The sequence below is a fragment of the Sabethes cyaneus genome, chromosome 3, assembly GCF_943734655.1.
Source record: "Sabethes cyaneus chromosome 3, idSabCyanKW18_F2, whole genome shotgun sequence".
Lineage (NCBI taxonomy): Eukaryota > Metazoa > Arthropoda > Insecta > Diptera > Culicidae > Sabethes > Sabethes cyaneus.
The window spans coordinates 147,660,666-147,684,603 of record NC_071355.1 but is presented as its reverse complement, the minus strand read 5'-3'; the positions used below and the strand labels follow the sequence as shown (position 1 = coordinate 147,684,603).

At 39.2% G+C, this 23,938-nt stretch overlaps 4 protein-coding genes across 5 annotated transcripts in view; 3 read left to right on the top strand and 1 right to left on the bottom strand.

The window, feature by feature from the left end:
• Nucleotides 1-772, top strand: part of LOC128740248 (putative inorganic phosphate cotransporter) — a 45,176-nt gene extending 44,404 nt beyond the window's left edge. The window contains exon 5 of the mRNA XM_053835782.1: nucleotides 10-772. Within this exon, the coding sequence (XP_053691757.1) occupies nucleotides 10-216 (207 nt within the window). The 3' untranslated portion in view covers nucleotides 217-772. The remainder of the gene's footprint in view (nucleotides 1-9) is intronic.
• A 2,046-nt stretch (nucleotides 773-2,818) lies between these two features.
• On the top strand, nucleotides 2,819-5,474 carry LOC128742350 (protein hook). Of its 2 annotated transcripts, none has more exons than XM_053838685.1 (4): nucleotides 2,819-3,795; nucleotides 3,855-4,412; nucleotides 4,467-4,809; nucleotides 4,942-5,474. In XM_053838685.1, exons 1-4 carry the CDS (start codon nucleotides 2,932-2,934, stop codon nucleotides 5,244-5,246), a joined length of 2,070 nt encoding a protein of 689 aa, XP_053694660.1. In that variant the 5' UTR covers nucleotides 2,819-2,931; the 3' UTR covers nucleotides 5,247-5,474. The 2 variants fall into 2 exon arrangements, with proteins under 2 accessions (XP_053694660.1, XP_053694661.1); XM_053838686.1 differs by having other exon boundaries at nucleotides 4,467-4,823; nucleotides 4,942-5,053.
• Nucleotides 5,475-5,705: 231 nt separating this feature from the next.
• Nucleotides 5,706-6,529, bottom strand: LOC128743564 (uncharacterized protein C1orf50 homolog). Its single transcript, XM_053840165.1, has 2 exons — nucleotides 6,502-6,529; nucleotides 5,706-6,421 (listed from the first exon to the last, which is right to left on the bottom strand). The coding sequence occupies exon 2, from the start codon at nucleotides 6,313-6,315 to the stop codon at nucleotides 5,728-5,730; it is 588 nt and encodes a 195-aa protein (XP_053696140.1). The 5' UTR covers nucleotides 6,316-6,421; nucleotides 6,502-6,529; the 3' UTR covers nucleotides 5,706-5,727.
• Nucleotides 6,530-11,987: 5,458 nt separating this feature from the next.
• The window catches only part of LOC128741831 (E3 ubiquitin-protein ligase MIB2), a 90,953-nt gene continuing 79,002 nt past the window's right edge, over nucleotides 11,988-23,938 (top strand). Inside the window, exons 1-2 of the mRNA XM_053837915.1 lie at nucleotides 11,988-12,035; nucleotides 12,169-12,685. The gene's annotated coding sequence lies outside the window, so the exon portion shown is untranslated. The remainder of the gene's footprint in view (nucleotides 12,036-12,168; nucleotides 12,686-23,938) is intronic.

Here is a 23,938-nt window from a genome sequence, read left to right as displayed (position 1 = left end):
ACATTTCAGCACTCCTTGGAAGAATGGCGAATCGTGTTTTGGATTTCGTTTGCCATTTTCCACGCGACTAATATCGTATACTGTTGGGGAGCTTCCGGCAAAGTGCAACCCTGGAATACGCCTCATCTGCTAAACAAATCCGTAGAAGCTGGTGATTCTAAGCAAGACACGTTCAGTGAGAAATCGATACCAGCCCCGATCAAAGCAGTTAAGTAATTCGAAGCCTCACCGAAAATGGTCTTGAAATGCAAATAGAACGCTAAGTTTGTCCAGACTTTTGCCCTGGAGCCAGTGCTATTTTTAAACGCACCTGTTTAACTTCTCTGTTGAAGTAAGTCATCAATAGGTTTATTGTAAATCGATAAAGATCCCCTATCCACAAGAAATTTATTTATTGTACATATGCCTTCGACTTGAGTAATGCCAAGTATTACGTATTTAGATAGCAATGAACTTTCAGCCTATGCGATTCCGGTGATAAAAATAAAATTCGCATAAATATTCAATTTTGATGTCTAGCCGACATTGAACTGCATAAATCAAAAATTAGAAAAAAGAAAATGCTAATAGATGACATTGCGAACAGGTTATTTCAATAATAATTTACAATAATGCTTCTCATCGTTGCTGTTTTCAGCACTGATCATATGGGTTGAAAAAGTCGAACTAATTACGAAACAAAACAAACATAAGATATTTTGAGTTATACGTAGTTATTATGGGTCAACATTGTGTAAGAAGTTGTCCCTTTTGTTTCTCAGGAACAAAAAATTATGAGCCATGAACTGAAAACGATACACATTGAACATATGCGTAATTTGTTCAATGTTAACATATGTAAGTTTTAATTTGTAATAAATATTATATGTTTGCTGCGAACCCAAAATTTTTTCCTGTTGATTACATTCCACAATGGTCTTCTAGGGTTAAATTAATCGTCATTGAGTTTTCGTATCTCCAAAGCCGTTTTTATATTACAAAATAATAATTCTGTTCATGAATGTTCATGTTCATGCATTCATTTTATTCTAATACAAAAAATGCACTAAATTCAATGTCATAAAGCAAATCATTATTTTAAGCATAAACAATTCAAAAATTCCATGACGTCTATTTAAAACTAAAAAGAAAGACATATAAATTTTTTTTGGACTGTACGAGTTAGGCAATGTTTTGAAGACAGAAAATACCAGTGGCAGTCCCATCAGCGGGAAAGGAACTTTAGGTTAACAACGGGTTGGGTTTACTGTACCCGAAGATTAAACATGTTAAGAAAGATGAAAGAAGAAAACGGCCTGGGTTCTGGCAACGCGCTTTAGCATGAAAAAACTGACCCCAACACTGACTCGCAAGTGAAGCTAGCTGCCTGAAGCTTGAAATCCTGTGTCTGTGTCTGAGCGAGGTTCGTTGGCAGGATGGTGGCAAACAAAATGACATCGTTCGGGCAAGTCTTTCTCTACTCTTGCATACGAGATGAAAATGCTGCTCGAGAGAGAGAGAGAGAGAGAGAGAGAGAGAGAGAGAGAGAGAGAGAGAGAGAGAGAGAGAGAGAGAGAGAGAGAGAGAGAGCGAGAGAGAGAGAGAGAGAGAGAGAGAGAGAGAGAGAGAGAGAGAGAGAGAGAGAGAGAGAGAGAGAGAGAGAGAGAGAGAGAGAGAGAGAGAGAGGAGTTGCATTCCTACTGAGCCCAGGGGCACATGCGGCCCTGATGAAGTGGAAACCGATAAATGAGCGAATAATCGTTGCCGGATTCAGAACACGGGTTAGGAACCTTACAGCTATCCAGTGCTATGCGCCAACAGATGCTGCCGACCTGCAGGAGAAAGAGAGTTTTTACAGCCAGCTGAACAGCGTGGTTGAGAAAATCCCGAAAATCACAATCCATTTGGGCGACTTCAACGCGAAGATCAAACAACGCGGACCTTGAACGCGTCATGGGACGCCATGGCCTAGGAGAGATGAGCGAAAACGGAAAGCTGTTTACAGAATTCTGTGGTAATAACAACATGGTCATGGTGGTGCGTCTCAGCGGAGACAACGCAAAAACTGCAGGCATTCGTTAACCCGTGCCTGCGATATATCATTCGTGCCTGGTTGCCTGGCAACTGGATATCCAATGAGGAACTCCATCGTCGGTGTCATCAACGGCCGATAGCCACAGAAATTCGTGAACGTAGGTGGAAGTGGTTCGGACACACCTTGAGGAAAGGAGCGAACGAGGTATGCAGAGAAGCACTCGACTGGAATCCACAAGGACAGCATAGAAGAGGCAGACCCAGAGGCTCATGGCGACGCAGCTTAGCCAACGACATCCGGGCTGTAGACGAGAACCTGTCCTGGCGACAGGTAAAAGCCACGGCGGGTAACCGTAGCACTGGATTCGGTAAAATTTTACCGAAATCTAAACAGCTGAACGTTCGGTAAAATTTTTTATGATTTAAAACGTAACTAAAGATCCGTAAACGTCGAAATGCACCACCGAAATTTTTACCGAACGTTCAGCTGTTTAAATTTCGGTAAATTTTACCGAATTTTACCGAATTTTACCGAATGAGCGGGTTGTGCAGAAAGACGCTACGAAGCTGTGCGCGTGGTGTGCAGGTATTTATGTCGTCACTCTTTTATGGTCACTCTAATTCGAACGAGAACATCTTTCGATCTTCAAGCAGTAATATTTTCGAGCAGTTCTAAACAATTTTTAAAAAATCTGGCATCCCTGACAAAAAAAATTTAGATGTCAAAGTGGGTAAACAGAAGCAATTTTTCAAGAGCTAATTTTTTCTTGCGTATAATAAATAGATTTATGTTAAATTAAGCGCGAGATAATATATCATTTCTTTCATTTCCCGTATTATTTTTCTGCTAGAAAGCCAGTTAATATTAGCTATAACGTTGAGGTTTTTGGTAACGTGTGATAGCTCAGTTGGAAAAAAATGGAAAGTGATAAAATGGAAATCTACGAATCGCTCATACGATGGCTCGGAGTGCTACAGCTTAGTGCTTCTCACGAAAACGTTCAGCAGCTTAGCGATGGTGTGGCGCTGGCTCAGGCTCTGAACCAAATAGCCCCGGAAATATTTAGCGAAGGTTGGCTCGGAAAAATCAAGGTAGACGTAGGTCACAACTGGAGGCTGAAAGTGAGCAACCTAAAGAAAATCATCGATGGTGTCTACGTGTACTATCAAGATATACTAAGTTTGAATTTATCCGAAGAACTAAGGCCGGATGCAATGAAAATCGCTGAGAAATGTGACGGTTTTGAACTTGGAAGATTGCTGCAGTTAATTTTGGGCTGTGCGGTGAATTGTTTGGAGAAACAAAAATACATCACTCAGATCATGGAATTGGAAGAATCGTTGCAGCGTAACATAATGGCTGCCTTGCAGGATATTGAGTACGTCTGGCAGGGTGCTTCTCCTTCGAGGAACTCTATTAATGCATTGAGTTTAGACGTAAAGACCCTGCAAGAAGACCGCGATAGTTTAGCGCAAAAATGCCACGAAACGAACAAGAAAATGTTGATTCTGATTGAGGAAAAATCAGTTCTTCAACAAGAATTGAGCAAATTGCAAATACTTGTTCAGCGATACGAAAACCCTAACACCATCGGTGATGACGGTACATCACTGGGGCCCATTCAGCTTGGTTCATCGCGTTATAACGATCTACGTAAAATTGTGGACTCCTTGAAAGATGATTTGCTGCAAGCGGAAACAGCGCGTGATGATCTGAAGATGAAATGCACCATTCAGGAGAAAGAAATTGCTGAATTGCAGAGCAAAATTGAAGATTTGCACGTAAGACAATATTTCAAAGTTTTAAATATGTACATTTCTCTATCTGCAATCTTTTTCAGTCTGCGACGGCCGAAATTGCTCAACTGAAGGATGAAATAGATATACTGAAGGAATCTAATGACAAAATGAAAATATGCGAGACCCAACTGCACACATACAAGAAAAAATTGGAAGATTACAACGACCTTAAGAAGCAGATCAAGATGTTAGAAGAGCGAAGTGCTGAATATCTAAAACAGAACTTGGACTACGAGGAAGAGGCGAAAAAATATTCCGGTCTAAAAGGACAGGTAGAACTGTATAAAAAGGAAATTCAGGATCTCCATTCGAAACTGGACTCCGAGATGAGTAAAACTGTACGAATCGAGTTTGAATTTAATCAATTGCATGCTAAGCTCCAAGCTGTCCAACGAGAAAAGGAGAATCTGTTGAGCGAGCGGGATGTACTAAGAGAAACTTGTGATGAGCTGAAATGCGGTCAAGCTGCGGATGATTCCGAAAGCGGGAACACCATGTCCAAGGAGTTGCAACCTAGTGACGTTAGGGACAGGGTTGAACGATTAGAAAAAGAGAACAAGGCGCTGAGAGAAGGGCAAGGAGGACAGACTGCGTTAGCGGTAAGTTCAACGTAAATAATAAGTACTACAAAATAAACATGTTTGGTATTTCAGCAACTGCTGGATGATGCAAATCAACGAAACGAAAAATTACGTGAGCAATTGAAAGCGGCCAACCAACGTATATTACATTTGAGCCAAAATCATAGTGATGATATTAGTGCAAAAAGCGACATGGACATCCAGCTGAAGCAAGCACTGGAATTAAACGAGCAGCGTTCATCACAAATCGATGAAGCACAATCACAAATGACTCAGCTGCACACGAAACTCGCCAATTTAGAAGCTGCTCTGGCAGCCAAAGAGCACGAACTGCTGGCAGCTGATACGCGTTACAAAAAGTGCGTGGAGAAGGCAAAAGAGGTTATCAAAACACTTGACCCACGGGCTGTGAATGGTAAGATCCTTTAGGTTTGTATAGTTTTCTATCAATAATGCTGAATACACAGCTTTGCAGTAGAAATAACTTGGGCTAAGTTGCAAAATTGCAGTATCTGAAGTGTCTAATCAGTCCTCTTTTAATCTACAGAGGCTTTATTATTGGAAAAGCCATCCCATCAGGATTCAGAAGGCGCGTCATCAACATCGACAGCAGCCAGCGGAGGTGATGCTTCAACCCTAACGGCTGCATCATCATCGACCGTAAGAGCTCCGATGGGTGCCCAGGAAGAGCAACTGATTGCAACCGCTTTCTACCGCTTGGGAATGACTTGTCAGCAGGAAGCGGTCGATTCACGGCTGGCTTTGCTTAGTGGACCCGGCCAAAGTTTTCTTTCCCGGCAACGTACGCCCGCTCCTAGGAAACCGATGAATATGACATTTGGCAAAAAATAGATGCATCAAATCAGACGCGATACAGAGCAAAAGGCATTCACTCGATGCGCCTTACAATCATCTTTTTCCAAAAATTTTATATTTTCCGACTACATCTATTCGAACTAATAGCTTTTTCAAGCGGAATGTGACGATTAGTTTACATTTATATTATTTATGCGCGTATATTAAGTTGAGCTAACTTATAATCATCGACACGTGAAAGTAAATGTGTAAATATATTTCATATTTAACGACATTTTCCATTATCGTTTGAATTTCACTCTAATTCTAATTCCAACCATTCCAACGGATCGGTATTTTGATTTGAATGAAAGAGGCTGGCATTCTTCTTTCCACCTAGTAATTAAGATTCGTCCAAATACAAAATAGGGGTGTTTATGTATGTTATTAAATATATTGGGTTGCCATTATGTTTCAAAGAATATAAGCGATATTTGTCACTTTTTCTAACTTTTTAATGTAACTAATTTCGGAGCATTCACGTTTCCATCTCCTCCACAGGACTGCAAATCGATAGCAATTCTTTTTGCTTGACCCCTGTTGTTTCCAGTAAACTTTTAGCCCATACTAGATTATCGCTTACCTGTTGTAAACGTTCTGCCGGCGTCCATGTTAGATCGTGTTCGAGACGATAGCTGCCTACAAAGTTATGTGCACATCCACCGGGCCCCCAATCCTCCGGCGATAACATGCTGAAATATGTTTGTCCCGAGTCTCTTCGATAAAGATGGTAAATGTGACCAGGTATTTTACGAAAATTACACGCCGCATGGTGTAAATCTTGTGCTGATTTAGTTTCTTGGAGAATTTTTTGCGCCTGTTCCTGTAGAAATTTAATTTGTTCGGCAATAACAGTCAGTTTGGCGCAAGCAGTGCTCGTGACTTGGACGTCTGCTTCTTGAATAGTTTTAGCTAATTCCACAATATCGTGCGCTTCACGCCGGCCGGTTCTATACATGCTTATGATCTTTGTTCCGTTCGGTTCTGGATTGCGTTCTACCAGTGTTACTTTGGACATTGCTTCCTGGTACTCTTCGGCGGTCGTTGTACTTGACATTCTTTTCATTATATTGGCAGCGGCTTAACTGAACTGGCACAAAATAATTATGATTGACTTTTTATTCGTTGAACTCAGAAAGTCAATATTGTACCTTTAATTTGCAACGAATTATCTGAAAAAGGGACAATCTTTAATTTTAAACCAAACCAAATTATCTTTAAACCAAAATAACATATATTATTCATTACAAACCTTTATTAAATTAAGTATTGGTTATTCTAGAAATTAGTAACTATAAAGGCCGCAATACGTTAGTAAATTCCTAAATTTAAGGAATCAGACCTTAAAATGATAATAATCAAAACTGATGCACTCACACAACAAAACAAATAACAAATACATTTTCTATCAGAGCCAGAGATGCCAAATATTTTAAAAAAGGTATCTGCATCTGCAATCCCAGCCACCGAAAACAACTGCTCGAAATTCGACTGCTCGAATGTGCTGGGGTTGAAAAATTGAAGATAGAATTAACAAAAGGGCGAATGTCGCAAGCGTAAACAAACCTACTGTGTTACCTGACTCACTGCGAATATGCGTTGTATTCGCGGGATCGTGTTGGTTCGAAAGGTTTCGAAAAATATCGCCCTTGTATCGAAAATATCGTTAATTTTGATCACTACAAATAACGTACTTAATCGTTATCAAGGTTAGTCAAGAGAGGTTTTCTGATGTTCAAATTTGTTTTTCACCCCCGCTGGTTACCCTTGACGATCACCGACATTTTCAAAGCGGAAACTGCTGAATGTATAAACAACGTCGATGGTTGCTAACCAATCCTTCCGCGCACTTCTGTTCTACAAACTGTGAAAACTAGATCACCTATTTTAACTCACCTTGATCGTTATATTCCTGTGCCAGTAGGGTAACCAACGTATTTTGGACCCCCTCAGCAGCTGTATATAATTTGGACACTAACAGCAAAATCAAATGCAAGTGTCCAAATTATGTACAGCTGCTGATGGGGTCCAAAATAGGTTGGTTACCCTAGTACGCAATAATTGTATTGTGAAACTGAATTGTTATTTATGCAACTTTTTACAATTTAAATGCAATAACAAAAGCACAACTTATAAAAAATCGTTCGTTTGTTATCGATATTAACTGCATATGCGTATGCATTCCAATGCGTTGATTTTCCAATGCTGCCCAAGAAACATTTATGTGCTGATTAAGCATTTTAGCAGCCATAATTATTCAGCCATATGCATCGAATAAAATTTTTGTAAACAATTCTACAATACTTATTCAGCCGAAATTGGAGAACATATACAACCTATTTGATTTGAGGCAGTTATGTCGCCTCTGTGCGCCTTGTTTCCAGCTTTGCGCAAATTGGTTATTTAAATACGCGTAGAAGCCTCTATTAAGCTACATTACAGCTTCAAAGCAGTTATTAGCAATCCCTAAGCTTGACTTAGATGTTTAAGAGCTGAAAAAAGGTTTTATTTCTAAAACTAATAGTTCTGCCACAGGTTAAATAAATTCAGTTAAAAAACGTTTGATCAGCCTGAAATTAAGCCGCAATGGAGCTTAATAGAGGCTTTTGTGCGTTTTTTAAATAACCAATTTGCGCATGCTATCAATTCTATTTTTAGAACAAGAAATATTTTTGCAATGTTTTTTTAGTCGCTTAATCAACGTCTCATCAACCTTTATGCAGCCAAAAAATAATCTATTTTTAAATTTAAAAACATTGGAACGCGCCATATTTATTGGCGTCGTATGCTATATTTCCAATTTCGAATAACTTGAATTCGTACATGCAAGCTAATCATGTCCATTGTAATATTCGTATTACAGCCTGAATTCGTTAATTGGGCCACGACTGCACTCCAGCTGATTCGCTAATTGGGCCGACTGACAGTTGTTAGAAATTTCTAAACTCGAAAATTCCATACAATTTTGACATTCAAGTTGTCACATAGCCCAATTAGCGAGCACCCAATTAACGAACCGCCCAATTAACGAACCACCAATTAACGAAACTTTGCTGTATTATAATTTACTGAGAGACTTAGTAGGAAATCATTGGTTGATTCAAAATTCATCAAGCCCGCCATTATACCGTGGACCCCCGTTCGTTTGACCGTTTTTAATCTGAACACTTTTTAATTTGAACCCCGTTGGTTTGCACGATGTGCAAATTAAAAATGGTTCAAACGTCATACTCAATATGACATCATTTGCTTATGCAGACAATGCTCATAAACACGATTTGTTTGTGCTGATCTAGCGTGTTTAATCTGTTCCACATTGCGTTTTCCCAACGATTATGGTAGAAATCCGATCGGAGAATGAATATTCGCTTATTGCAACTGCCTACTGAATCAAACCACCAAAACAATAACAAAGAGCAGAGCAGCCAGTTCACACAAGTTACAGCATATTTAGGGTTACCAGTTGTTCAAATTAAAAACTAACCCCGTTAGTTTGCATGAGGAATCGTTCAAACGAACGGGGGTCCACTGTACTTTTTTCACTCACCTGGATTCGAACCCTGTCGGTTGGAAGCCGTCGACGAACACATCTGAGATAATCTGACATATGATAGGCGCCGAGTTTTTAGCCGATGTAGTTTTACAAGTTTAAGTTTGTCAAGCTTGAAACGAATCTCGGCTAAAATATATTTAAGCGCTGAAGAGTAGTTTCTTAAACCATGTTAGGCATCTGCTGTACAAGATTGCTTTAAAAACATTTATTCAGCACATGTTAAACATTCAATAAACCATTTGTACGAAAGTAATGTATTTCGCATTATCACATCTAATCATTGTTCATTGATAATTGTTGTGGTTGTAAAGTAGTATTTTTTGAATTCTGCTTGCTACTTTGCCTTGGTTTTTACAGTATTTTGTATCCTATACTGTTACAATAATTTTTATCTTCGTGTTATGGTTATTTTTTCCCGGAACTGCACAGTTCTGCGACCAAACTGCGTCACACTGCACTGAAATCACTATAATAAGAAAGAGACAGAGCAACAAATAATGCTGATTTAGCTGTCATCACCCAAGTAACAACGGTAACTGAATTGCAAGAGCAATTACTGTTTACGGGTTGGTTTGAGGCGATCAAAGCTGCATAAAGTAAGCACTTAAATGGTGTTTGAATAAGCGATGTTTAAGTTTTTCATACCAGTTCTCTCCCAAAAACTGACAAACAAGCTTAATAGTGGATTTTTCTGCTAAATAATCTGCTTTTAAACAGCCATAAACATCAAACCGTTTTACGGCTGCTTAAAGGTGTTAAAGTGTTGAATGGAAGCTTTCATTAGGCTCACAGCTTTCAAACTACTTTCAACTAGGGTGTTAAAGTGGCTTTACAAACTTCTACCAAGTTTTCTTTCGGCTCACAGCACACACACTGTCAGATCATAGAATTTCGCAATTCAGCTGACAACAAAAGTTTGTCAGTTATCGACATTACCGACTGCATCACGCTAGGCGGGCTACTGTTTTACCTGACTCACTGCGAATATGCGTATTATTGAAATAAAACGTAACCATACGCTTTATTCGTTTATAACGCATATGCAGTTAATATCGATAACAAACGATTTTTTGTAAGTTGTGCTTTTGTTATTGTATTTAATTTGTAAAAAGTTGCATAAATAACAATTCAGTTTCACAATACAATTATTGCGTACTACTGGCACATGAAATATAACGTTTAAGTACGTTATTTTTAGTGATCAAAATTAACGATATTTTCGATACAAGGGCGATATTTTTCGAAATCTTTCGAACCAACACGATCCCGCGAATACAACGCATTTCGCAGTGAGTCAGGTAACACAGTAGGCTTCAGGTGTAATCCCAAGCAACCAAAAGTTCGAATATTACTTGACACGCGAACTCGAAAGTTCATAATTAGTTCAGATTCAGCTCCGTGGAACTTTCTTGCTGATTAGTAGTGTATATCAAGTATACGTGGAACTAAATGCTTTAAGAAGTGCTGCGAGTACTTCATAGATACTTCAAAGCTATTAGGATGCTACATGAAGTTCTGAAGTAACTTTAGTTGCTAACAAGTTCTGCGTGCTGCTTTTTTGTTTATATTTCTGGTGATCAAACCAGCAGAACCTGAAACTATTGGAGATTAATTATTTTTATTTCATTTGAATAAATTTAATCCCCGCACATTTCTAATTACAAATATTGTCAATTGCAAGGAAAATTGTACCACCCAAAGTGCGATATCGCTCATAAAAGTACTATTTTGCATTAAATCGTTTCGGTATCTTCGGCGCACTTATTGCTTGGAAGATAACGAAAAAGTGCGCCGAAGACACCGAAACGATTTAATGCAAAATAGCACTTTTATGAGCGATATCGCACTTTGGATGGTACAATTTTCCTTGCAATTGACAATATAAATAAGAATGTAATGCTCTTCATTATTGTGTTGTGTTGTGTAGCATATGCTGTCGGTATCTCACTACTATAATTAATTGCCTGGTTCCAAACTTTATGTTCTATAATTAACTCGCGATGCATAAAGCTGCTGCAAGTTCTAAAACGAACTTTTACTTAACAACTCATTGGCAAAATTCACATCGCTTGTATACGACAAAGGTGACGCAGTGGATCGGTATAGGTTTACAACGCGGAACACCCGGGTTCAAACCCACCAGCAGGCAAATGCAACGAATATAGAAGTTAGGTAGAAGTATAAAAATAGAACATAGAAGTGCTGCTAAATTTGTTTTTTCTTAAATTTTGACAGTTTATTTCGAAGCTGTTTAGCGTTCTATGCAGTGGACCCAAGACAGTTTGAAAGTTCGGTTAATTACTTAAAAGTGACGCTGCTTAGCAAGTTATAGATTGATATACATAAAGCTGATTAACCCTTGTTAGACACCATTATTCGAACTCTTGGTTACTTGGGATGCTATTCTCACTGTCTATTCTGCAGATGCAAATGGGGCGGATCATACGGTGAGTGCTTAGGGATCAAAAGATGGCGGGTTCAACTCCCGGAAAAAAGACATGCATTTTAATTTAATTAGCTTACTTAATTAAAGTTATTCGGAATTTAAAAATATCGCGTTCACGGCTAAATAAAAATGACGCGTTCCATTTTTTTAAATTTGAAGATAAATTTTTTTGGCTGCATAAAGGTTAATGAAGCGTTTATTAAGCGAATGGAAAAAGCAGATTACAAAACTATTTCTCGTTCTAAAAATATAATTGACAGCATTGCGCAGATTGGCCATTTAAATGCGCAAAAAAGTTTCTATTAAGCTTCATTGCAGCTTCGAAAGCAGCTATTAATTAGCCTGAAGCTTGATAAAATCACCAGATTTAGATGTTAAAGAGCTGAAAAAAAGGTTTTTATTCCTAAACCTAAACCATAGATCAGCCACAGGTTGAATAAAATCAGCTATAAAAGCGTTTGATCAGCCTGAAATTGTTACTTGGGCAGGCACAATATTTTTAACAAGGTTGTTTACTTGGTAATTTTCGACTTAGGACCTTTTCAATTGTTGGGCTTGGTAGAGAAACTGTCAACGTCAGGAAGAAGTTAACTCATCTTTCAAGTTGGTTTACGCTTAGCGTGTAAACATTTCTCCCTGTTGCGGATGTGCATGTGTGTGTCCGATATTTACTACGCCAGCGAGCGATGATGGCGACGACGGCAAATTCGCAGCAGAGTGGTTGTGCACAGTGGATTGCAAGACGACGTCGGCTCTAGGCATCTTGTTCGCGATTCTTTCAAAGCTGGTTGGTGCTGCCTGCAGTGAAAATCTGTGTTGTCAATGGTTTTTTCCTGTGATTTTTACCACTACTTTTCGAAAAAAAGTTCTCTGTAAACTAAACGTTGACGTTTTATCGAAAGATTTTTCTCGTTTTTCAGGGGAAGCAAGGTGTAATATTAGTTTTCTGTGTCGGTCGTCCATAGCTGCTGCGAACTGCGTTAAAAGTTAAATGGTGACACACAACACAGTGGTCTGACAAAAAGAGCAGTGTTCAAGAAGAAGCAGGAAAAGTGAAGAAAAAGTTTTAAGAAAATCGAATGGAAATGCTCATTTGCTACTAAATAAGGAATAAATTGAAAAGTCGAGGTTCTGGTGTTGATTTTGCAGTTGTTTCTGGTCGTCCACTTTAAAAGTACAGTAATAATCGAGCACCACTGGAAAGTGAGATCCCGGAAGCAAAACGTATCTGGTGAATGCGATTAAATTTTATAAGTTATAATAATTGGAATAGTCTAAAAAGCGTGAAAATAGTTTAAAAATCGTAAAAACCATCGCATCCAGCAGCAGTAGTGAAAAAAGGAATGTAAATACGATACAAATTTCTCGAGGACAGTGAAATAGAGTTGGACTTTGACCAAAGCACGAGATTCGTCTGGTTTGTTCCGACAAATTATGGTAAGTAGAAAATGGTTAGAAGCTTCGAAAACACGTCTAATGTGGGCTTAGGTCAAAAATTTAGTTATTTGCCTGGATCGGCGCCGTAGCGCCCGAATGCGAGTAGACAGGAAAAGGGATCACAATAGAAAACAAATTTCCATGGCTACCTGTTTGCGCGTTTTTCCTACGTGATTGGGTTGTACCTGGCAAATGGGGTTGCAGTTACCGGCAACGTATAGGAAGGCTACACATTACGGATGTGCCTCTTTTGCCGTGTTTCGAAAAAAATCGAGTTTTAATCCCCGAAAGAGAATTACCGGATGCATTATGCAGATACTGCAATTTGTTTTATTCTTTATTTTATACTTTATTGAATTATTAGATGAAATAACGTTTATTGAATTTTGCAAACTCCTCGAAATTTTGATAAAAATAGTAGAAAATAAACAAATAGAACATAATTGAAACAATTTAATGCTTCTTTAGTGAGTGTTAGGAACACCAATCAATTTGTATTGTTATTGCATTGGCTAAACAGTTTTTGTTATTTTTATCATAGATAGGTACATATTTAATGTGCGGTATGGATCCTTCATTGCATTATGGTAATCTATCATAATCCACCATGTATGTGGAAAAAGCGAATTAAGCTGAAAAAACAATTGATATGTTTGCCATAAATGGCATTATATTCCAGAAAAATCATCAATATATCGCAGCTTTTTTTTGTCGTTTTTTATTGTTTTTTCCGACTGACATATTAATTAAAATTGAGGGGTGCCTAATGGTAATACGTGGTACATTGGGTGACAAGAGTACATTGTTTTTATTGTAGAATTTTAAAGCTACAGGCATGCAATCATTTTGCCTTTTATACACTTATCGATAGCTCTATGTATATGCAAAAAAGTTTTAAAATTTTATTCCAAACGAAAAGGAATAGCAACATTTTCAAACAATGTTAAAACTGTGTTTGAAACAATGTTACTTTTTACTTAATACAATGTTACAATGTTACTGCTCAACGTTTATGCAGTTGCAATATTTCACTCTAATCTCGAAAATTATCCAGAGTCGAGTTATATAAATCGTAAAAGTTATATGCATGGATTTGTTTACCTCACAAATTATCGGAAGCAAATGCCAAGTAAAACGTTGAAAACAGTTTCCAATTGAATTCATTGTGGTGACGGTTCGCAGCTTCACTTAGTAGTCGTAGCGAGCGTTTTTGTTCGGATAGATAGAAGTATGCCGTTCACAGAACTAAATGTGGTTGAGTGAGTGACAGAGCTTGAACGAATGTCTGGCTGTGTTCAGGCAACGACCACAGCGCCAGCAGCAGCGGCGAGGAAAGAGAGCAAGAGATAAAAATACTGTTCTGATGACTCAACGCTGCTAGCTTTATTCGTCGTCGTCGTCGTTCCCATCATCATACGATGGATGACTATTCGGCAAGCGATATTAGAGTGGTGTAATTCGCGAGTCCATTGTTTTGAACACGATTAGGATTCGGTGAATGGGCAGCTATTCTAATATTACAGTTATTGATGCTTTTTCCCTAATTCATAACAAGTTGTTTTGGGATTCCGGAATGAAGATTATAAACTATGTTCACTGTTATATGGTTTAATCGGCGGCTTATCTCTAATTGCTGACATCTTATAAATAATAATAAAAATGATATCGCGTGATTGGGCCGAACGGCTACTGCGGTCTCGATCACTTATCAGGATGATCGGTTCAGAAAACGATGTATTATATCGTAGAGCCGACCGAGATTAATTTCAACCTGAAAATGTGTTTGCTACTTGATCAGTAATCGAATCCGATCCCACGAAGGATGTCATATTTAGCTATAAACATTTTGTTGGAAAGTTCAGCCATCTGTACAGACCATAGACCTCTTTTCGGCGACTATTTTCACATAAATTTCGAAATTTACGCGTTTATTTTTGCTGTTTATTCACGTGAGTTTTGGAATTTTTGCGTTTTTTTACCGCAAACTTTGGAATTTACACAATTTTGATTTGCACACGTAATTTTTTCTTGTTTTTATGGTATGCAGACAAAAGAAACGCTTATTACATATACAAGATGTTTGGTAGCTCAGTTCAGATATATTAGGGGGTGATAGAGGATCACTTTTGATGAAAAAAATCCTTCTGCACATATGGTCCAATCTTAATCGTTAGCGTTACAGAGTTATTAAACATCTTGAATTTCGGTTCTGTTTGCCATAAAGTAGCTCTGGTACAAAAACTATGCTTGCTAGCTTAATGCTGTTACTTTCATTCGAAAGCTGAGAAAACTTTGTACTGAAAATTGGTCTTAAGCTTCCTACTTCATTAAATTTAGTATCGTTTCAGAAGCTAAAAGCTTTGAAATAAGGGTTTCCCTAGGCGTTTTCATCAAATTTCTTTTAAAAAGGTGTGATAAATCTGATGGCTTTTATTTACCAATTTGATGCTCTGGAACTGTTCTGCCATTCGTTTTTTGATGTGAGTGAACGCCTATCTCTTTCAGTTTCGCTGCAATTTCATTTTAAACGTATGGTTTGGGTGTTGAAATAGTATTGTATCGGAAAACTGCACGAACTCATACATCATGCATAGCATATAACATCACCGCGTGCGACGGACATGGTCTAGCGCCACCCTGCGTGCGTAAAGAAGTCCGCAAAATTAAATAGAGCTCACCCCATTTGGTTTAGAGCACATTATTTTTTTGGTCTAGGTCCCGTTTGGTGTGGTCAGTTTGATGACGGGAACTCAATTAAAAAAAATTATGTGCTCGAAATCAAATGGGGTAAACCCTATTTGATGCTGTGGATTTCTTTACACAAAATTATTAGATTGTTATGTTTCATTTTCTCAAAATTTTGCTTGATATGGGCGAAAAAAGGTAAAATATGTGTACAAATAGGGGAAAATGAGCAAAAATCTCGATGGGGTGGGCATCACGTGATTCTCCGATAAAATTTTTTAATAATAATTTTTAATTTTACATAAGATCACTTGCTTTTTATCAGCCTGCAGGCTGTATCTTGATTGCGTCTGTTTGGTTCGTTTTTGCCCATAGTACACTGTATTGCTCATTAGTACGAAGCATACTTGAGTATGGAGCACCAGTGTGGGCGCCTTATCACGTGACGCACGCCCTCGAACTAAAGCGAGTCCAACATTTCATACGATTCGTTCTTAGTCAGTTTCCCTGGACAAACCCCCCCATCCATATACCTCACATACCTTCATCATAGATGTTCTCACAAACCACAGCGACTGTCCATCATTACCTGCAAATATCAATATGAACCCTCCAGCTCACATTCTTCGAACTCATGATTGCCACTCTTCTGTTGTCACTCAATAGGACAAACTATGGGTACAGTAACTCATTCAGTGCTTGTATCCGTACGTTAAACGCTGTATGCGATCAGTTTGACTTAAATATTGATAAAAACGTTTATGTAAATAGGCTTAAGAATTTAACTTAAGCTACAGTTTGTACGAATATGTTCGAAGATGAGGAAATAATAATAATGATGATAATAACTATGTCGCCTCTTGCGAAGCGGAACCCCGTTTAACGATGGCACGCAATGACTCCGGTCCCTTCATTATTCGGTCGCGCCGTCAAATCAAGAGGACAGTTCGTACGACTCTCCTCTTTCCCATTGGCCTTTAAGATCTTTCAAGTAAATGAGGGTCCTCCGTATAGCGCATGTCGAGGAGTCCTCCAGATCACGTACGATGGAGTTTATTATTTCTCAAAGTTACACCCTCGAGTATGTGATGAACTACACACTAAAAAACTCGGTAAAATTTGCCGAGATTTGGACAGCCGAGCGCTCGGTGAAAATTTCGGTGGTGCATATCGACGTTTACGGATCTTTACTAACGATTGATATCATAAAAATTTGACCGAACGCTCGGCTGTCGAAATCTCGGCAAAATTTTGCCGACCTCGTTGCTTTTTATTAAGTGTGTACCGATCTGATTGGCGCTTTATAATTCATACGCTTCGTGCAGTATATATGTTTCTTAATCAAAACATTTTGTGGAAGGCAAAGAACGCCCGATTTCCATTTCCAGAGACCTCAAACATATGAGCTCTTACTTTTTACTTCTACCAGCAGGGAGCCCGGTGGCTCTTGCCGTATCAAGAATTCCTCTTCGCTGTACTCGGACTACTCTTCGCCAATTCGTTGAGTGCCTCGACACACGCAAGTCGGCTTCAATCTGGGCGAACCATCAGCGGTTTAACGGACTTTACTCTACAATCGTCCGGCATCCTTGCGACGTGGCCTGCCCACCGTAGTCTCCCAACTTTCGCCAAGCGTACGATGGGAATCTCCCCAAGTAGCGTCTGCAACTCGCGATTCATACACCTACGCTATCCGTTTGTACTCCGCCAAAAATAGTCCGCAACGCCCTTTGTTCCAATACGGCTAGTGCACGTATGTGCACCGTAAGCAAAGTTACTGTCTCGAGTCCGTGGAAGAATACCGGTCTCATTAGCGTTTTGTACTTCGTCAGCTTTGTGCGCTGGTGTACCAGAGATCACTCCCGGTATTTCTGGAGAATACCAAATATATGAACTCATCTATAAGATCAATCTCGTCAATAGGTACTGTTCTTGGAAGGTGAACCTTGTTTTCGCTTCACAGTCAATTTATTGTATATTTGGTTTTCGAGACATTGATTTTTAACTCAGCCCTCCTTGGTTTCAATTATGGTTTGGCATACTTTACCGTCATCATCTAATAACAGCATCAACGCATAAGTCTTTAGAGTTTTCTTCCCGGATCACACACTCAATGGCAATGATAGATAATAATGAAAATTAGATCCGTAGTAGCGCGCCCTTAAAAGTCCATCTGGTCCATGACCTACGTGTTCTCTGACTATTGAGGATCGTATTTCTAGCAGCATAGAGCTGAAGTGGCTCGTACTGTATTAAGGATTTCTTTCCACAGTAATCGATCCTAGGCTAATCGTCGCCGATTCATTGAGCATCTATATATGTATATCTATGTATATTCGTTGTAAGTCAGGTAAGATAGTAGCTCATATTTCATACGCCTGCGCCACTCTCCGCTTTCCGTTTGTACTTCGCCGAAAGAAGCCTGAAACACCATTCCTTCAAATCCGGCAAGTTCACGTGTATGTCTTTCGTAAGCAAAGTTACAGTTTCAAGTCCGTCGAGGACTACCGCTCGGATAGATATTTTATACACTTGTAAGAACACAAGAGGGTCCTCGAAACACGCACGCAGTACATCACTCGCCGCAGGGTAGCTTCGATTGACCGCGTCAGTGTCCGGAAAGCTGTTCTCGTGCATTATCTGCCATAGTTTTTCGCGCGAGACATATATTTTATTTTTATTTACTAGTCTTCGAATATTTCGTACAGACAGTTCTTAGTAACTACTTATTCTATGTTTAAAAGTGGTCCGAGCAACATTAAAGCCATAATAATCAGAAACAGTATTAAATTCACGGCAGCATACATCCATTGGGTTATTTTGAGCGAACTGAGTACGGTGCAATGGAAGCCTGAAGAAATCCGCTCGTCGAGTATTTACGACAAGATGATGTGTGGACTCGGTGTACTTTCGATATTTCTGGAGGATTTGTCGAAGTATGAAAATTTGGTCCAGTAGCACTGGAACTGGGTACTGGGGGTCCCTGCAAAGCCCGCCTGAAATCTGTTGCCCTATAAATTATCCTGCTATTCGGGATTTGTTTTGTAGGAGAATGACCCACTGTGACCATTATTAGAGATATATTGAGGATAAACGAGGATATATTGAGGATTATTCCATGCAAGATTATTCTCGGCCATAGTGGTAGCCTGCTTAGAGTACTCTAATTTGTTCAAGGTAATAGCAGCTGGGCTTGTGGGAAACGCCAGCATCAGACGCCAGGCATCAGACGCCACTGAACGGCGGGCGGACGCGGCGCACGCGCAAACGCACACCGGCCCGCAAACGCGCCGCACACCCAGTCTTATAGTCGCAACAATCCAGTGACCTACGACCATCTATAGTTTTTTTGTTTTCATAGCAAGAAGCACAAAACTCACACATATTTCTTCCCGCTTGATCACATTCTGCTTAGCTTTGCTTCAACTGCTACCCGGAGCTATACACATATACATACAAATTCGTTGTTGGACAGCATAGGCATTCTCTCGTGCGATAGGTGCGATAACTGTGAGTGAGCGTAAGAGAATGAATCTCTAAATAAATCGTAAAGTTAAACTAAAACGCACATAAACTACATGTTTATCTAATTCTTATTAGGCTTTTTACTTTCTAGTTAAGAAAATGTCGATTCCCGCGAAGGAAAAATGTAAATTCTGCCGATTTGTTTGTCATTTTAATTCATGAATGTGTGCTAGCTTCTCTTGCTGATAATGTTTTCTCGGGCGGTTAATTCTCTTTCGCTCTCTGGTTCATTGAATGAAATGCCAGCTGTGGAAGAAGTAAGCAAAATGCTCACAGCTGAACTTGGTTCACATCGCCTAGCAACAGAGACATCACATATAAGAGAGAAATTCATATGTGAGTTCGGCGCTTCTGATCAAGGTTGAAATTTCATGGTGCTTGAAATCTCATTGAGTTTTTGCTGTTATGAGTTTTTCAACACTGCGTCCTCCTGTGACTGGCACTTCCGACAATTCATGTTGTTTTTTATTGAATAGTCATTAAGGTATTTTGAGAAAGATAGGTAGAGCTGGGAAAAATGATATGCACACTGTGAAAAATAATTGATTGTCCAGGTTTATATCCCACCTGGACAGTCAAGTATTTTTCACAGTTTGTATATTGTTTTTCCCAGTTCTTCCAATGTTCGTTTTTCATAAAAAAAAACAATTACTCCCTCATGAGAAGTACAAAATAACTTGACCAGTATAAGTCGATATCAAAAATGACAAAAGTCTTATGTTATTTCGAGAAAATTCGTCTTTCGAGACTCAGCCGAATTCGACTCAGCGATAGATTCGGCCAAAAACAATTTCGGCTTTCAGCGCAGTTGCTGAAATTCGGCCATTTGGATTTCGGCTATTCATTACTCGTCCATTCGGTACCGATAATATGCCTATGAACATTTCGACACCAACTTTTCAAAAGGGCCAATCTGCAAAATGTAAACAAACCGAGTGAGGGTTATTTTTTGATGGGCTAAGTAGCATAAGGAAAGAAACCCTCACTCGGTTTGTGTACATTTTACAGATTGGCCCTTTTGAAAAGTATGGTGCCGATTTATGTGTGTAACGGGTGGCAACTAAAATTTTGGAATTTTTTCTCAAGCTATCAAAAAAAGAAAAAGATACATGAAGAAGATCTGATCAATGTTGCAAATTTTCATCACGATGAAAGCTCATCACCTGTTCATCAGCGATTTAAATCTTATCAACTGGCAACTCTATTGTATCCTGATTGCTCGCGATGAATCGCCGACGCAAAAACTGGTGAGCAAAATATGAATTGATTACGCTCGAAAATACTCGCTCGGTATCTCTGTCTCACACTCATCGCTATAATCATCGTTAATCGCTGTCATCCAACCGAGAATGTATTTTGCGATGAAACGTAAACAAACAATTTTTTGGCAAATTACAAAAGAAATATTGCTCGTTCAAATATAAAACGTTATTCGTATCACATATAATAATTATGAACTTGTCAAACGTCACCATATACTTGCAACGCCATACACAACCAGTAACTTCAAGCGGCACACGGACAAACAAAATGGTTTCAAGATTTAGTTTCAATGAAATGCAAACCTGGTGCAATATTATTATTATTAATTGGTGCCTCGAAGGTTCGAAGGTATGAAAAATAATACACCTTCTTCTTGTGTGACTAACAATGAAGGCTGATAATAAAAATATCGTCGGCTACTGTTCAAAATTTGATCCTGGTACTTGTCATTGTCACGAAAAAAAAGATTTATGCTGCACTCAACGTGAATGTTGAAAAATTATGAATAGCATGTTAAAATAATTTTATGAGATTAAATGTCTTCTGGGTGTAGAAGAACGTTGATGTTTTGAAGTGCATTTATGTATTATGTCGCAAAAATGTATATTCCAAGTATCTCAGGTGCTAATAGTCGAGCTGAAAAACCAACGTAAATGTTAGGTACATGTTTTTTTGACGGTATAATTGGATTACCTACGAATGGCCGAAACACAAATGGCCGAATCACGAATGGCCGAAACACAAATGGCCGAAATAACGAATGGCATAACATATCAAATGGCCGAATCACGAATGACCGAATCACAAAAGGCCGAATCGCGAATGGCCGAATCACAAATGGCCGAATGTCATATTTGACCGAAAATATTCATAGTCTTCAACCTGTGCAAACGTTGGATACATACTGTCCTTACTCGCTACCGCTCGTTCGGACTTCACTAAGGGATAATCCCTAATAGACAGTAAACCTAGGAAAATGCATGCACCTAAATAGTAGTGGTTTCTGCGGGGGGGCTGCCCCCCCGCAGTGGCCGGCGCTTCCGACGGCGGGTCACCGGCGCACACTCGCGGCCTGCGGCCGTCTCGCCCTGAATCATCTAGGAAACATTTGCTACTCACACGGTAAATACGTCTCGCACCTTATAATGAAGATGTGTTTATAATCAAGAAATATTTTCGGAATACTTATATAAGTGGGAGAAACCGGAACAACAGGCCATTGTTTCACCCCACTCTGTGGTCAAATTTTAAGCCTATCATTGACAAGCTACCGCGGAACACAAACAACTTGGAACCATGGCACCAACGATGGACAACCATTGTTGGTGCCCATCACCTGTCAATGACCAGGATCATCACAGAGCTTCGGGTGGAGCAAAATGCGATAAAGGGGAACATCCTTAGAATTCTTCAGGGGGATGTTCCGAATTCGCGCCGAGAAATAGACGAAAAAATCTACTCGAAATGTGTTAATGCTCACAAAATGAGCAGCAAAAATTTTGTTGACGCAGTTGCGATTTTATTAAGCGCTAAACAAAGACGTTCGTAAAGCATGTTTCGTTTGTTTAATAGTAGTAGTTTGTTTTTTGTTTGATTAAAGTTATTTGTTAACTACTTGCCAATTCATGGTTTTTTATTGAGTAGTTATTTAGGCATTCCGAAAAATTTCGGCCATTCGTGATTCGGCCTTACGCGACTCGGCCTTTCGTGATTCGGCCATTCGTGATTCGGCCTTTCGTGATTCGGCCTTCTGTGACTGTTATTGAAATTCGGCCATTTGGATTTCGGCCATTCGTGATTCGGCCATTTGTGTTTCGGCCATTCGGTGCCAGCCCGTATAATTCAATATCCGATAGCGCTTTTGCCTGTTTTCCAAAATTGATAAATCATAGCTACTCATCGCGATGAATCAAAATGCGAGGTATTCGTTTTTGATTGGTATCACTAGCGATCAAATCATTGCATGAAAAAGAGTGAGTGGTAATTCGCTTTTCGCTCACTCTCATTAAATAATTCTCAGCTAGAAAAGCATTGCCAGAGAATTTGACGTTATGGAATCACCTTTGAGTGTGTTTCGAACCGAATCAGTACTTTTATCGATGAATAGCAACATTGGATCTGATTTACCGAAATTAAAGATACATTATCCATTGTTGAAAAAAAATAGTGTACATTTGAAAACGGTCCGTAATCGACTGTTTGGCGAGGCTTTCGTTTGAGCGTTGTACGGCAGTCATGTCAACTTTGCGAATGCATCTCTTGATTCTATCAATCAACTGTTTGCAATTCGTGGCTCTCCAGTTATTTTTGTACACCAAGCAACTCAAAATACCGAAGAAATATTCGATTGGGCGCCCTGAGACAGATTTTTCGGGTCGTGATTTTTGGGTAAAAAAGGGATCGAATGGGGGGTATTCAGGAACGATTGTGTTTTTTTTGGCGTGAAGCGATGATGCTCTATCCGGCCAAAACACGTATTGTCCATCTGCATGATGTTTTTGAAGACACGGGATCAAAATTTTCTAATATTTTTTGAAACGATGGTTCTACAATTGATGAAGGGACGGTAGGGGAAAGAAATGAAAATTTTTTGGTGAAGGAGGGAAAGAGCGGAAAGGAAGGGGGCGGGTAGCTATGCTTGACAAGTAGTCATTTTGACTTTTATCTTCTGTCCAATACTGGAAGGTGCATGAGTCGAACCAAGCTGTAATCTGAGATTATAACCGGATTCGAACCCACAACCTTCCAGTATTGGACAAAAGGTAGAAGTCAAAATGACTACTTGTCAAGCATAGCTACCAATACCCCCCCCCTACCTTTCCGCTCTTTCCCTCCTTCACCAAAAAATTTTCATTTCTTTCCCCTACCGTCCCTTCATCAATTGTAGAACCATCGTTTCAAAAAATATTAATATATATGTATGACCGCATTTCAAGGTCAAGACTAAAAACTTGAGATTAGCCAAAATTTTCTTCAAACATTCGTCTGGTGCATCTTAATTGATAGTCAAACCAGAGGGCTTGCTGTTGAAGAAACGAGAAAGAGAACGATGTCCTTCTGCGTCCATAATTTCGGCTGGTCTTCCACTACCTTGCTTGCGAATAGTTGTTGGGCATCTTAGGATATGGTAAACAGTCGAAGCCGCAAGATATTTGCTTTTAAAATGTTGTACCGTATACTTTTTGCCGAGATTTCTGTTGCAGTTCGTAGAAGTGTACAACGTGCTTCTGAAATGCTTGTTTTTTCTTGTTTCGACACCATTTTTAGCCAAACCGGACAAGCATAAACAAAACAAAAAATATTAACAAAAAGAGGAGAGAGAGAGAGCTAACACATACATACTCTCATTTCTCTCTGAGCTCGTTTGTTGTTGAGCACAAGGGCAGCGAAAAAATTCCAAAATTTTAGTTGCCACCCGTTATTAGCCGACCAAAATTTTTTTTTTTTTGAATTTTTTTTTTGCATAAGCCGTTTAATCTGTTAACAGATTAATTTAATCTATTAATTGTTTTCGAGAGTGATTAGACCATTTCGAAGTACCGAATACCGAAGTATCATTTCGCAGGGGTGACCCAATTGAAGGAAAGTAATAGAGGCCAGTAGATCTAGGAAATAAATAAACCTAGATAGAGGTGATCCGCAGTGGCCGGCGCTTCCGACGGCAGGTCGCCGGCAACACTCGCGGCCTGTGTCCGTCTCGCCCTGTATCATCTAATGGTTATATTGATAGTTTCTGGTGGTCTTGTTATTAAACTAATGTTTTATGAAAGAGTCTAAAAT